The 16,116-nt window shown below is 40.6% G+C and overlaps 1 protein-coding gene across 1 annotated transcript in view; it reads left to right on the top strand.

Moving 5' to 3' along the window:
• mrpl11 (mitochondrial ribosomal protein L11) overlaps positions 1-15,290 on the top strand; it is a 243,340-nt gene extending 228,050 nt beyond the window's left edge. Inside the window, exon 6 of the mRNA XM_062044285.1 lies at positions 14,938-15,290. Coding sequence (XP_061900269.1) covers positions 14,938-15,064 — 127 coding nt within the window. The 3' untranslated portion in view covers positions 15,065-15,290. The remainder of the gene's footprint in view (positions 1-14,937) is intronic.
• Positions 15,291-16,116: the final 826 nt, after the last annotated feature.

The raw sequence follows: 16,116 nt of genomic DNA, 5'->3' as shown, positions 1-16,116 counted from the left end.
CGCCTCCCTAGGGAGGTGTTTGGGGCACGTCCGACCGGCAGAAGGCCAAGGGGTAGCCCCAGGACACGTTGGGAAGACTATGTCTCCCGGCTGGCCTGGGAACGCCTCGGGATCCCCCGGGGAAGAGCTGGACGAAGTGGCTGAGGAGAGGGAAGTCTGGGCTTCTCTGCTTAGGTTGCTGTTCCCACGACCCCACCTCGGATAAGCGGAAGAAAATGGATGGATGGATGGATGGATATGTTGAGTAAACTAGACAAAATAGTGCTTGACCAAGTTTTACTAAAGCTTTAGGAGACCAGCCCTTACAACGCAACCATAGCATGGCCCAGAGAGGTCTAAAATGAGTGAGAAGGCAGCCTTACAGAGAGGGATGGACCTGCTGATAAGAAGAGGGACTGTGTCCTTCACAGAATAGAACTGGCTCAAACCTCTCTTTTGAGGAGTGATTCATCATGTTTGTGCAAGACACTGGACGCTCCAAGACCAAATATGGAGATCAACAACAGATACCGTATTTCCTTGAATAGCCGCAGGGGCGCTAATTAATTTAAAACCTCCTGTCACTCCGGCGTTTACCGGAAGCCGGCGGGATGGCCGTGCATGCAGTAATTATTTTAAAACCTCTTCTCACTCCGGCGTTTACCAAAAGGAATGCGGTAAATTTAGGCGTGCGCTTTGAGTGTGATGTAAGCATACCATCATGAAAAGCACATTTAATAAAAAAAAAACGTTATTATGGTCTTACCTGTACTTATAAATGGAGTCCATTTGCAGCTCCTTCTGACCAAAAGCATCGATAACTTGTTTATAGAAGTCTTCATTATTTTCTTTCTTCAGTTTTAAAAGTCTCTCTGTCTCGATGGAGATATTCCTTTAATTATTACCTCCTGCTTCCATTGAAAGTCCAGTTTAGAAAACTGTTTTATTTTAGATACCGGTATGTAATCCTCCTTGTTAAAAAAAATAATCTCTTGCTGCGTGTTGTCACTTCTTCTGCAGTACCGGAAGTCGCAAGAAGGATCACTAGCGCCCTCTACCACCAGGAGGCGGGAGTCATTTAATGACTTATACAGTATTTGACACACACAGCTACGGTATATTAATAAAACATAGCTGCTTACTGTTCTTTTTAGCATACTGTACCGGTATTCAATAGCTTGGACCTTAAATCCTACTGAATAGCTCTTTATCTTTTTTCCTTTGTGCGATTGCAAACTACTGAAAGCAGCTTCCTCCATTTTGAAAATGAGGACAGGTAAAGCGTCACTTGTGACGTAACGAATTTGACCCGGCGGAAGTTCTAGACATATGCTAAATATTTTGCGAAACGAGTTCGACCCGGCGAAAATTTTAGACATGCGATAATACATTTAATATTTTGCGAAACGAATTTGATCCGGCGTTAATAATGAACCGGCGATAAGGCCAAGCATGCGTTAATTATTTTGAGAAACGAGTTTGACCCGGCAGTAATTCTAGACGTGCGAATACTATATTCCCTGCGCCAATTCAAGGAAATACGGTAATATAAGTATACCGGCCGCACAAACATCTCCAGAGTGGAAAAGTATCAAAAAGCATGATCACACAATACAATGTTGTATCAAAGTTTATCAAAAATGTATGCATTGTCCACAGTATCCTGGCCAAAAGGTGCCTATTTCATGGATGCTACCTGGCGGGGGTGTAATTTTGGCGATTTATCTTGTCTGCGAAATGCTCCAATGTGTGTTGTACAGTATTCATTTTCATCTGTGGACTATAACGCCGGCCAATAAAAAATAAAACTGCGGACAGCAAACAGCCCCCGGGCCTCACTTTGGCCACCTCTTAAAGGCCTACTGAAATTACATTTTTTTATTTAAACGGGGATAGCAAATCCATTCTATGTGTCATACTTGATCATTTCGCGATATTGCCATATTTTTGCTGAAAGGATTTAGTAGAGAACGACGATAAAGTTCGCAACTTTTGTTCGCTGATAAAAAAAAAAGCCTTGCCTGTACCGGAAGTAGCGTGACGTCACAGGTTGAAAGGCGCCTCACATTTTCCCATTGTTTGCACCAGCAGCGAGAGCGATTCGGACCGAGAAAGCGACGATTACCCCATTAATTTGAGACAGGATGAAATATTCGTGGATGAAGAACGTGAGAGTGAAGGACTAGAGTGCAGTGCAGGACGCATCTTTTTTCGCTCTGACCGTAACTTAGGTACAGGCTGGCTCATTGGATTCCACACTCTCTCCTTTTTCTATTGTGAATCACAGATTTGTATTTTAAACCACCTCGGATACTATATCCTCTTGAAAATGAGAGTCGAGCACGCGAAATGGACATTCACAGTGACTTTTATCTCCACGACAATACATCGGCGAAGCACTTTAGCTACGGAGCTAACGTGATAGCATCGTGCTTAAATGCAGATAGAAACAAAAGAAATAAACCCCTGACTGGAAGGATAGACAGAAAATCAACAATACTATTAAACCATGGACATGTAACTACACGGTTAATGCTTTCCAGCTTGGCGAAGCTTAACAATGCTGTTGCTAACGACGCCATTGAAGCTAACTTAGCAACGGGACCTCACAGAGCTATGCTAAAAACATTAGCGCTCCACCTACGCCAGCCAGCCCTCATCTGCTCATCAACACCCGTGCTCACCTGCGTTCCAGCGATCGACGGAAGGACGAAGCACTTCACCCGATCATCCGTGCGGTCAGCGGCTAGCGCCGGATAGCGTGTCTGCTATCCATCTCAAAGTCCTCCTGGTTGTGTTGCTGCAGCCAGCCGCTAATACACCGATCCCACCTACAACTTTCTTCTTTGCAGTCTCCATTGTTCATTAAACCAATTGCAAAAGATTCACCAACACAGATGTCCAGAATACTGTGGAATTTTGAGATGAAAACAGAGCTTTTTGTATTGGATTCAATGGTGTCCGAATACTTCCGTTTAACTAATGACGTCACGCGCATACGTCATCATACATAGACGTTTTCAACCGGAAGTTTAGCGAAAAATTTAAAATTGCACTTTATAAGTTAACCCGGCCGTATTGGCATGTGTTGCAATGTTAAGATTTCATCATTGATATATAAACTATCAGACTGCGTGGTCGGTAGTAGTGGCTTTCAGTAGGCCTTGAAGTAAGGAATAAATATCATGAAAAAAATATATAAATGCAACACTTTTGTTTTTTCTCCCATTTACTCAAAGATGTAAAACTTTTACCATATCCACAAAATACCTATTCCTCTCAAACATTGTTCACAAATGTGTCTAAATCTGTGTTAGTGAGCATTTCTTCTTTGCCAAGATAATCCATCCCACCCAAAGGTGTGACATATCAAGATGCAGATTAAACAGCATGATTATTGCACAGGTGTGCCTCATTATTGCACAGGTGTGCCTTAGGCTGTCCACAATAAAAGGTCAGTCTGAAATGTGCAGTTTTGCTTTATTGGGGTCTTGGGGGTCAGTCAGTATCTGGTGTGACCACCATTTACCTGAAGCAGTGCAACACATCTCCTTGGCATAGAGTTGACCAGGTTGTTGATTGAGGACTTCCAGGAATTGTGTACAGATCCTTGCAACATGGGGCCGTGCATTGTCATGCTGCAACATGAGGTGATGCTCTCGGGTAAGTGGCACAACAAAGGGCCTCAGGATCTCGTCACGGTATCTCTGTGCTTTCAAAGTGCCATCAATAAAATACACCTGCGTTTGTTGTCCATAACATACGCTACCGTAACCCCGCCCCCACCATGGGCCACTCCATTCACAACGTTGACATCAGCAAACCGCTCTCCCACACGTTGTCTGCCATCTGCCCTGAACAGTGAAAACCGAGATTCATCCGTGAAGAGAACACCTCTCCAATGTGTCAGACGCCATCGAATGTGAGCATTTGCCCACTCATGTCGGTTACGATGACAAACTGCAGTCAGGTCGAGACCCCCATGAGGACGACAAGCATGCGGACGAGCTCCCCTGAGACGGTTTCTCACAGTTTGTGCAGACATTCTTTGGTTGTGCCAACCAATTGTTGCAGCAGCTGTCCGGGTGGCTGGTTTAGTTTAGTTTAGTTTATTAAGGATCCCCATTAGTCTACACCGCAGTGGAGACTATTCTTCCTGGGGTCCAGGCTGGTCTCAGACGATCGGATGTCCTGGGCTGGTGTGGTTACAAATAGACTGTGGTTGTGAGGCCGGTTGGATGTACTGCCAAATTCTCGGAAACACCTTTGGAGACTGCTTATGGTAAAAAAAAAAAACTTTCAATTGACTCGCAACAGCTCTGGTAGACATTCCTACAGTCAGCATGCCCAACTGCACGCTCCCTCAAAATTTGCGACATCTGTGGCATTGTGCTGTGTGATAAAACTGCACATTTCAGAGTGGCCTTTTTTTGTGGGCAGCCTAAGGCACACCTGTGCAATAATCATGCTGTTTAATCTGCATCCTGATATGCCACACCTGTGAGGTGGGATGGATTGTCTTGGCGAAGAAGAAATGCTCACTAACACAGATTTAGACAGATTTGTCAACAATATTTGAGAGGAAGAAGTCTTTCGGTCAAAGTTTTAGATCTTTGAGGTCAACTCAGGAAGAATAATGTGTTAGTGTCTAATTTGCGCTGCTGTAGAACTATTTCATTCCCAGTAAAATGAAGATGATTGGAAATAATTACGAGTCCACCCAATAGGCCAATTGTCATAAAAACATGAAGATTTAAGCTTCTCTGAAAATTACAGTAAATGCTCCAATTAACTCTGCTTTTTGTTTTAATTGCAGAATCTCTTATAGTTGCCGAGTCCTGAGCAGTTTGCTCTTGCCACTATTGAATGATTGGTTCTATGTGGCCTAAAATCTATACCCCGATATATTGCAGCCTCTTGCAATAACAATGTACAGTATATCACAGTGTAATGTTTGGCATGTTCATGCTCATAGAACCATTTCAAAACAGGCTACAAAGGTAATAATTTGGCTGCTGACGTATGAGCGACATATTGTGTCATTTTCCCGTGGTATTATTTTCTCAAAACTATTACTAATCTACTTGCAATTTGACTGTAATAGCTGCTTACTTTCTGTTAAAACATGTTTCTATCTGTACATAATCATTCATTATTCGGTTGTTTGGATACTTTACAGTAGTTTTAGGCAATACTACACATTTGGGTATTGATACAATATCAAGTACCATATTTTGCGTACCATAGGGCACACTGCTGATGAATGGTCTATTTTCGAACTTTTTTCATATATAAGGCGCATTTTTTTCTAAATGTAAAAGACTTCCTTGTGGTCTACATAACATGTGATGGTGGTTCTTTGCTCAAAATGTTGCATAGATGATGTTTTACACATCATCTTCAAGTCAATTTCTGACCGTCTCTTCAGGATGCGCCGTTTTGTGGGCGGCCTTATTTACGTGCCTCCACTTCGACAGCGTCTTCTCCCCGTCATCTTTGTTGTAGCGGTGTAGCGTCCTCCACGGGAGTGGAGGACGCGTCAAAAGATGGCGCTAACTGTTTTAATGACATTCAGACTTTACTTCAATCAATAACGGAGCAGCATCTCCTCATCCTAGTGCAACAACAACGCCGCAAATGGGGCGGTATTGCTCGGTTGGTAGATCGGCCGTGCCAGCAACTTGAGGGTTCCAGGTTCGATCCCTGCTTCCGCCATCCTAGTCACTTCCGTTGTGTCTTTGGGCAAGACACTTCACCCACCTGCTCCCAGTGCCACCCACACTGGTTTAAACATAACTTAGATATTGGGTTTCACTATGTGAAAGCGCTTTGAGTCACTAGAGAAAAGCGCTATATAAATATAATCCACTTCACACGCTTCACTTCAAATGTGTCCCGCGAAAAAACGTCCGACCGGAACTCTCTAATAACTAAAGTTCCTTGGGTGAATAATGTAAACTCACTATACCGGTATGTTTTAGTGCTTTCATGGCGAGTTTACTGACAGATATAAGTAAGAACTTTACACTACTTTATATTGGAAATGGCAACAATGATGATGAATAAAGATGATAGTGAAAAAGAAGAAGCTTATCGACTACAGTGGCGGACCTGCGCACATTTTCAGGACTTATGCAGATCCCAAATACAGATCAGCAGGTACCAGAAGGTAAGAAAAGTTGCTTTTGCATAAAATTGTGAAACAAAACAACAGATAATATGTCTGCTAATGGGTGCCATTTTGCGGTCCTTATACACACACCATAGTAATACTTGTATCTCTGACTACGGTAGCCGTAATGGGCCGACAATCCATCGAGCGGAGCGGCTTTAAAGTCATACTAAAACATTTTGACAGATTTTCGAGCGCCGTGTGTAATGTTCTTTATTTCCAATGGAACATTTCAAGTTTTGGTGTTGTTTACTTGAGTCATATTGCATTCTACACCTATCTCTTATGTGTGACTGCCATCTGCTGGTCACACTTATCATTACAACATGTGCCAAATAAAATATCTCCGAGGTCGGTAAGCACAACCAGAATTACTCCGTACATTTGGCGCACCGGTTTATAAGGCGCACTGTCGATTTTTTGAGAAAATGAAAGGATTTTAAGTGCGCCTTATAGTCCGGAAAATACGGTAGTTACAGGGGCGGTGTTGGTCATACCAATGCGGATACTTCTAATTTTCAATATCATTGAATGGGTCAATGTTTGAATGCAATTCTCATCAGAAAAAAACCACAGGATGGCAGTGTAACAATTGCAATTATTTCTTATTATTGCCTCTGGTTTAAATCCTGTCAGGTTCAAACACTGATGACATCTAATAATCAGACAAGAAGCAAGGAATCATGCAGAGACAGAGTTCAATTTAGCTGAAGGAGACATGTGTTTTGGGCTGTATTCTAGTTACAGATCCAAACTACGTTCTAAAGGTCCAGCCCGACGTGCTTCCTCTATTTATTTGGAAGGTCCCTGTTACATCACTGAAGCTGTCGCTGAGGGGAGGTGGGGGGGGGGGGGGGTAATCTCGACAACTCCAGTTAGACACAATATAGGATTATACAAAAAATGCAAATATGTTAACACTGGTGCTATCGCCCAGTCTCTGCTTTGTCTGCGTCCCAGTACCCGATGTTCGTCCTTGGCAGTCAGCAGGCCGAGTCTGGACACAACACTGATAAAAACGGCTGGCAATCTTTTGGACTGCCAGCTTTACAAATAATAACTACCGTATTTTTCGGAGTATAAGTCGCACCTGCCGAAAATGCATAATAAAGAAGGAAAAAAACATATATAAGTCGCACTGGAGTATAAGGTGCATTTTTTGAGGACATTTATTTGATAAAACCCAACACCAAGAATAGACATTTGAAAAATAATTTAAAATAAATGAAGAATAGTGAACAACAGGCTGAATAAGTGTACGTTATATGAGGCATAAATAACCAACTGAGAACGTGCCTGGTATGTTAACGTAACATATTATGGTAAGAGTCATTCAAATAACTATAACATATAGAACAGGGGTCACCAACGCGGTGCCTGCGGGCACCAGGTAGCCCGTAAGGACCAGATGGGTAGCCCGCTGGCCTGTTCTAAAAATAGCTCAAATAGCAGCACTGTAGCGGCAAACAGCTGTCTCGTCAGCTGATGCGCGAGCGCGTAACTGCGGCTGCTTGGCAACCAGCCAAACCCCACTTAATAAAATTATATTTTATTTTAGAGCACATCCACATCCCTATTCACCTAGGCAACCCCAGGAAATGTATATAATTCGGCATTATTATCAGTTTACGTTCACGCGCAGGTATAACGCAGCGCGCTCCCGTCTCGTCTGCTGGTGCGCGAGCCTGGTAATTAGACAGCTGTGTCAAATCAAGGAGTACAAAAGACGCCAGCGCAGAGTGGAGAAAGGTTTGGTTCATTACAGATAACACAGAGTTGTGCCAAAAGTGTACCAAAACCAAAAGCTGAACGGACAGCCGGTAAGATTGCACTTTATTTCTCTTTGTGGGTGTGGCGCACTTGTTGCGCTGGTGAGATGGGGGGTGCATGTAGCGTGCTTAGTCTGGAGGCTAAATACACACGGTGTTTTGTGTAACTGTTGTTTAGTAAGGAAGTGTTGTGATTCTTTGCTTAGTTTGATAAATGTTGGAGCAGTTTGCTTCATCAGGAGGGTGAAGTCGCTCAACTTAAAGTGTTGGATTTAACTGTGTTGGATCATTGGCTGCTAGTGAGGGCATAGAAAAGGGGTATTTTTCTACCAGTAGACAGCGTTTAAGATTGAGTGTTTCATTGCTAAATTAATAATACATTTATATTGGATATGGATTTTAAATATGTATCTAAAATAGGTGGTTAATTGGTTAGGTATTTATGTATTTGCATATTGGGTTTTCTGCTGGTGTGTTTCTGGTGTTAAATGTATTTTATATGTATCTTGGTGCATTTATGTTGAAACAATTTATTTAAAATCTGAATTAACTTAAAGGGAAAATATTAATCCATTTTCTTGCAATTGTTAAGTGTTTGATAGCCTAATTAATAATTGTAAATTATGGGATTGATAATTGATTGATTTTTTACAGCATGTTAATCTTGTGGTGTTTTGTCCTTAAAGGTTTTTCACCTACTAAAGAAGCTAAAGACAGCTAATGACAGCTAAAGAAACTAAAGTCTACTAAAGTCTAGTAACACCGCTAAAGACTGCTAAAAAGACTAAAGAAGAAAAAAGAAGCTGTTTCTTCATTAGAAAAACTGTTGCAAACTAAAGGAAAATAAAAAGAAAAAAGTAACTACGGTCTGGTCTTTTGAGTGAAATCCAGAAGCCACATTCAGCATTGGTACATCCCTTCAAGTGTGGGATAAGCACAGTGAAAAAAGCAAAACAGTTGACAAGCACTTACCAGTGAGCTGCCTCTATTTTTTTAAATGTTATTTATTTACTAGCAAGCTGGTCTCGCTTTGCTCGACATTTTTAATTCTAAGAGAGACAAAACTCAAAAAAAATTTAAAAATCCAAGAAAATATTTTAAAGACTTGGTCTTCACTAACTGACAAAGAAACAGATAACAGATTTAGTGTCCAGTTCAAAGTGTGACATGATTTATTTAAAAATTTGAGAGTTTACTTTTGTATTTTACATGAGTTATTATTTGTACAAACATTGTGCAAAGTAATTCATGATTTGTTCAAAAATGTTAGTGGCTAGCTAGTTAAAATGGGATATTGTGATTTCACAAGACTGTCTTAAAAGTGATCATTTGAAAATGTTCAATTTGAAAAATGTGCACGTAGAGAAAATATAAAAATAAAGTGTTGCATATTGATATTTATCTGCTTCTATATATATTTATTGTGAGAAATCATTAAGATGATCAGTGTTTCCACAAAGATAAATATCATTAATTATTAATAATAACAGAGTTAAAGGTAAATTGAGCAAATTGGCTATTTCTGGCAATTTATTTAAGTGTGTATCAAACTGGTAGCCCTTCGCATTAATCAGTACCCAAGAAGTAGCTCTTGGTTTCGAAAAGGTTGGTGACCCCTGATATAGAACATGCTATACGTTTACCAAACAATCTGTCACTCCTAATCGCTAAATCCCATGAAATCTTATACGTCTAGTCCAGTGGTTCTTAACCTTGTTGGAGGTACCGAACCCCACCAGTTTCATATGCACATTCACCGAACCCTTCTTTAGTGAAAAATAAAATGTTGTTTTTTTCAAATTCAAGACAAAGTTATATGTTTTTGGTAAAACTTTAGTACGGGGAACATATTCTAAGAAACAAAGACTTAATTTAGAGTTATTTGGTTAGGGTTAGGGTTAGAGGGTCAGGGTTAGAGGGTTAGGGTTATAATAAGTACTTAATAATGACTAATTTGCATGTTAGTAAGCAACTAATTAATGGTCAATATGTTCCCCATACTAAAGTGTTACCATGTTTTTTTACTGGTGCACAAAATGAACCGTGCATGAACATCACCTTGTTCAGTGGCCTAGTGGTTGGAGTGTCCGCCCTGAGATCGGTAGGTTGGAGTTCAAATCCCAGCCGAGTCATACCAAAGACTATAAAAATGGGAGCCATTACCTCCCTGCTTGGCACTCAGCATCAAGGGTTGGAATTGGGGGTTAAATCACCAAAAATGATTCCCGGGCGCGGCGCCGCTGCTGCCCAATGCTCCCCAAGGGGATGGGTCAAATGCAGAGGACAAATTTCACCACACCTAGTGTGTGTGTGACAATCATTGGTACTTTAATTTTAACTTAACTTAACTCAAGGAACAAAACCAACACAGTGCATAAACTCACAACAAATTACGCACCTGCAAATCAGTGTGACTTCTGCTGTTGCCGTATCCATAATACGCCAATAGGGAGAAGTTTGTATTTACACGATGAGTCAGGTGTGTCTTGACCTCCGCCGAACCCCTGAGGCCGACTCACCGAACCCCTAGGGTTCGATCGAACCCAGGTTAAGAACCACTGGTCTACTCTCTTACGTGAATGAGCTAAATAATATTATTTGATATTTTGCGGTAATGTGTTAATAATTTCACACATAAGTCGCTCCGGAGTATAAGTCGCACCCCCGGCCAAACTATGAAAAAAAACTGCGACTTATAGTCGGAAAAATACGGTATATGGAGGATCATGTGAAGGACGGAGGATCATGTGAAGGATGGTAGCAACGGCCCTTAAGCATAAAGTTTGTGTGATAATATATATACATGATTATTCTAACAATCCTCAGTTTGTAAACAATAACAGAAAAAATAAAATTTATCGGCCGATAAATGCTTTAAAATGTAATATCGGAAATTATCGGTATCGTTTTTTTAAAATTATCGGTATCGTTTTTTTGGTTTTTTTTTTATTTTTATTAAATCAACATAAAAAACACAAGATACACTCACAATTAGTGCACCAACCCAAAAACCTCCCTCCCCCATTTACACTCATTCACACAAAAGGGTTGTTTCTTTCTGTTATTAATATTCTGGTTCCTACATTATATATCAATATATATCAATACAGTCTGCAAGGGATACAGTCCGTAAGCGTGCTGCTGGTCCACTAATAGTACTAACCTTTAACAGTTAATTTTACTCATTTTCATTCATTACTAGTTTCTATGTAACTGTTTTTATATTGTTTCACTTTCTTTTTTATTCAAGAAAATGTTTTTAATTTATTTATCTTATTTTATTTTATTATTATTTTTAAAAAGGACCTTATCTTCACCATACCTGGTTGTCCAAATTAGGCATAATAATGTGTTAATTCCATGACTGTATATATCGGTATCGGTTGATATCGGTATCGGTAATTAAGAGTTGGACAATATCGGATATCGGCAAAAAAGCCATTATCGGACATCCCTAAAATAGTTTTGTAAATGGTAAATGGTAAATGGGTTATACTTGTATAGCGCATTTCTACCTACCCGTTCACACACACATTCACACACTGATGGCGGGAGCTGCCATGCAAGGCCCTAACCACCAGCCATCAGGAGCAAGGGTGAAGTGTCTTGCTCAAGGACACACAACGGACGTGACGAGCTTGGTAGAAGCTGGGGATCGAACCAGGAACCCTCAGGTTGCTGGCACGGCCACTCTCCCAACCTCCGCCACGCCGTCCCGTAAAAAATATAGATTTAAATACTGTAGTGTCGACCATATTTGTATTTGTATCTTGATAGGATATGTACAGCAGGTAGTGGACATAGAGAGAGAGAGAGATCAGAAAGCATAAGAAAAAGTATCTACATTTCATTATTTACATTTGATTATTTACAAACCGGGGAGGTAGGATGTGGAAGGCAGGGTGTTAGTTTAGGGTTGAAGTTGCCTGGAGGTGTTCTTTTAGTGCGGTTTTGAAGGAGGATAGAGATGCCCTTTCTTTAACACCTGTTGGGAGAGCTTTCCACATTGATGTGGCACAGAAAGAGAATGAGTTAAGACCTTTGTTAGTTCGGAATCTGGGTTTAACGTGGTTAGTGGAGCTCCCCCTGGTGTTGTGGTTATGGCGGTCATTTACGTTAAGGAAGTAGTTTGACATGTACTTCGTTATCAGGGAGGTGTAGCGGGTTTTATAGACTAGGCTCAGTGCAAGTTGTTTTACTCTGTCCTCCACCTTGAGCCAGCCCACTTTGGAGAAGTGGGTAGGAGTGAGGTGGGATCTGGGGTGGAGGTCTAGAAGTAATCTGACTAGCTTGTTCTGGGATGTTTGGAGTTTAGATTTGAGGGATTTAGAGGTGCTAGGGTACCAGGAGGTGCATGCGAAATCGAAAAAGGGTTGAATGAGAGTTCCCGCCAGAATCTTCATGGTGCTTTTGTTGACCAGAGAGGAGATTCTGTAGAGAAATCTCGTTGGTTGGTTGACCTTTTTGATTACCTTGGTTGTCATTTTATCACAGGAAAGATTAGCCTCTAGAATGGAACCTAGGTAGGTGACCTCATCTTTCCTGGTGATAACAATGTCACCCACTTTTATAGTGAAGTCATTGACTTTCTTAAGGTTGATGTGGAAACCCAATAGGATGGTTTCCGTTTTACCCAAGTGTATGGATAGCTTGTTGTCAGCGAGCCAGGTGCAAGTTCTACAGAGCTCAGCACTGAGGATTTTCTCCACCTGTGACTTGTCCTTGCCGGATACCAGCAGGGCAGAGTCATCCGCAAACAAAAACAATTCACAGTTGCATGCTGATGACATGTCGTTTATGTATATTAGGAACAGTAAAGGCCCTAATATACTGCCTTGGGGGACTCCACAGCTTACTGAGAGGGGGGGGGGGACACGGTGCAGTTCACCTCTACCACCTGCTCCCTCCCCTCCAAGTAAGATTGCATCCAGCTCCATGAGGTTTTGTCAAATCTGATTGCTCTGAGCTTATCCAACAGTATAGCGTGGTTAACGGTGTCAAAGGCCTTCTGAAGGTCCACCATGACCATGCCGCAGTATTTGCCCGCGTCCACCTCATGTTTGATGTGGTCGCTCAGATAGAGAAGGCATGTGTCAGTGGAGTGGTTAGTTCTGAAGCCGGATTGGAATTTGTACATGAGTTTATTAGTGGCAAGGTAACTATCGACCTGTTTTATAAACTATTTTTTCCATTACTTTCGAAATGGAACTGAGAATAGAAACAGGTCGGTAGTTGCCAGGTTCCAATTTGCTTCCTTTTTTAAAGAGGGAAGTTACTCTTGCTATTTTAAAATCTTTTGGTACTTGGCTTTGTGAAATGGAGAGGTTTATTATGTGCGTGATGATCGGGGCAATGATGGAGGCAGAGTCCCTGAGGAATCTGGAGGGAATATTGTCAAGGCCGGTGGCCTTGTTTGGGTGGAGCGCGCTCAATTTTTTAAGCACCTCATCAGCTGTGACCATTTCTAATTTGAAATCGTTGTTGGATACTCCTAGCTTTCTGTAGAAGGCTTTAATGTGTTCTACACCAAAGCGACCAGAGTGGTGGGACAGCTTGTTGACAAGAGTTGCGGCTATGCTGGTGAAAAAGGTGTTAAGTCTGCTTGCTACCTCCATTTTGTCTGTAATGAGGGAGTCAGTTAGTACAACCCTAAATGTTGTGTAATGTACTTGCTCATCAACTTTCTCACACTCTTTAAATTGTAAAAAGAAAGGGTAACGATGGGGGTTTTGAAACTTTTTCCGTCTAGGGGCCGCAGTCAAAGCATGTGTGGGCCATTTTGATATTTTTTTATTTTGAAAAAAAAAAAAAAAAACATACTAAAAATGTATATTTTTAAAGACAACATGTGTTGAAGGTTACAAGCGTGTTATTATTAGTATCAAAATGTGTCAGGTTCAAACACCGAACTATCTCTATTACACAAGACAAGAAGAAGGAATCAAGCAGAGACATTGTGATGTATCATGTTGTATGCTTGCATGTTCCAAATAAACTCAACTCAACTCAAACTGCTGACAAGAGAATACTTCGCAAAGCAAGACCACAAGTTGTGTGTCTTTGCACAGATAGAAAAGTACAACTTCAGCACAATTGATAATAACTATAGCAACGGCCTTTAAGCATAAGAGTTGTGTGATAACTTATACATAATTATTCTAACAAAATGTCATATTTTTCACCAAAAAAAAAGGCCTAAAAACCCTTCTTTTTTAAAAAGCCTTTTTTTAGATATACGCATACTAGTTTTAGCTATTCGGCTATTCTAGTTTTTTTATTTTTTTATTTTTTATTATCTTTTTATTGTAATTTGTTTTTTAAGACACTGTAGCACTTTGAGGTTGTTTACTCAATGTAAAGTGCTTTTTACAAAAAAAATCTATTATTATTATAACATATATGTAATATTTACATAATATATGTACAGTATATGATATATACTGATATATTCAATCAATCAATCAATCAATCAATCAATGTTTATTTATATAGCCCTAAATCACAAGTGTCTCAAAGGGCTGCACAAGCCACAAATATTATATGTTTATATGATATATACAATATATAACAATGACCATGTACAATATTCCAGTATATGTAACATCTGCAGCATAAAATAGAGAGTAGATCCAGCAGAAAATAGAATAAGATAAAAATGTAAGAATAAAATTAAGAGTCATATTTTTCCAGAAGCGCGACCCCGAAAGGGACAAGCGGTACAAAATGGATGGATGAATTTTTCCAGGTCACCTGTGAGTTCTGAATAACACGATCAAGGACACACGTGACTTCATTTAAACACTTGTTGATTTTGGAATGAGCACAAAAAATGTACAATGATATATTAAAAAAACAAAACATTTTTTTGCAATACCATAATCGTGCAATACCATAAATGTGCAATACCATAATTGTGCAATACCATAATTGCGCAACACCATAATAGCCTTTCCTTCAGGAGAACATCCAATTTGATTTGCTTGCTTGTCTCTTCCCCTCCTTGTGTTGTCTCTCCAGCCTGTCAGCAGACGAGTACAAAGTGTTCCTGGAGCAGAGGGAGGAGAAATTGCAAGCCGACGCGGTGGCGAGAGCTGAGGCGGAGGCTGAAGCTGCCGCGGCGACCAAGAAGAGATCAGCACTCTGAATTCTGCTGCAGGACATGTTGGTTTGGGACTCTTCCACGGAACCTTAGTGACACCTAGCGGTGACATGAAGTACTGCGCCTGTTGGGCCTGTTGAGCCTGTTGGGCCTGTGCTCTTTTACATCCCTGCACCACGTGACCATCCATTCTTATTTACAATCATTGTATACATGCTTTATGATCTGTATGCTTTATGATTTGTATGCCAGCACTGAATAAACAGTCCAACACTTCACTATGTCTTTTTCCATGTATTGCTAAGTGTATTTGTATATGATCCATCTTATTTTACACTGGAATATGTAAAGATGTTTTTTGTTTTTTTTTACAGGTGTATTAACATTTCCTAAAGAAGCATCTGGACTTCTTGTCAGTAAGTCCCGTTGTCACTCTCACAGTCCATCAACTTTAAAGACCTACTGAAATGATTTTTTTTTATTTAAACGGGGATAGCAGATCCATTCTATGTGTCATACTTGATCATTTCGCGATATTGACATATTTTTGCTGAAAGGATTTAGTAGAGAACAACCACGATAAAGTTCGCAACTTTTGGTCGCTGATAAAAAAAGAGCCTTGCCTGTACCGGAAGTAGCGTGACGTCACAGGAGGAAGGACTCCTCACATTTCCCCGTTGTTTACAATGCAGCGAGAGAGATTCGGACCGAGAAAGCGACGATTACCCCATTAATTTGAGCGAGGATGAAAGATTCGTGGATGAGGAAAGTGAGAGTGAAGGACTAGAGTGCAGTGCAGGACGTATCTTTTTTCGCTCTGACCGTAACTTAGGTACAAGCTGGCTTATTGGATTCCACACTCTCTCCTTTTTCTATTGTGGATCACGGATTTGTATTTTAAACCACCTCGGATACTATATCCTCTTGAAAATGAGAGTCGAGAACGCAAAATGGACATTCACAGTGACTTTTATCTCCACGACAATACATCGGCAAAGCTCTTTAGCTACGGAGCTAACGTGATAGCATCGGGCTTAACTGCATATAGAAACAAAATAAATAAATCCCTGACTGGAAGGATGGACAGAAGATCAACA

This window comes from Entelurus aequoreus, linkage group LG04 (assembly GCF_033978785.1).
Source record: "Entelurus aequoreus isolate RoL-2023_Sb linkage group LG04, RoL_Eaeq_v1.1, whole genome shotgun sequence".
Classification (NCBI taxonomy): Eukaryota; Metazoa; Chordata; class Actinopteri; order Syngnathiformes; family Syngnathidae; genus Entelurus; species Entelurus aequoreus.
This window is presented reverse-complemented; position numbering and strand designations above follow the sequence as displayed.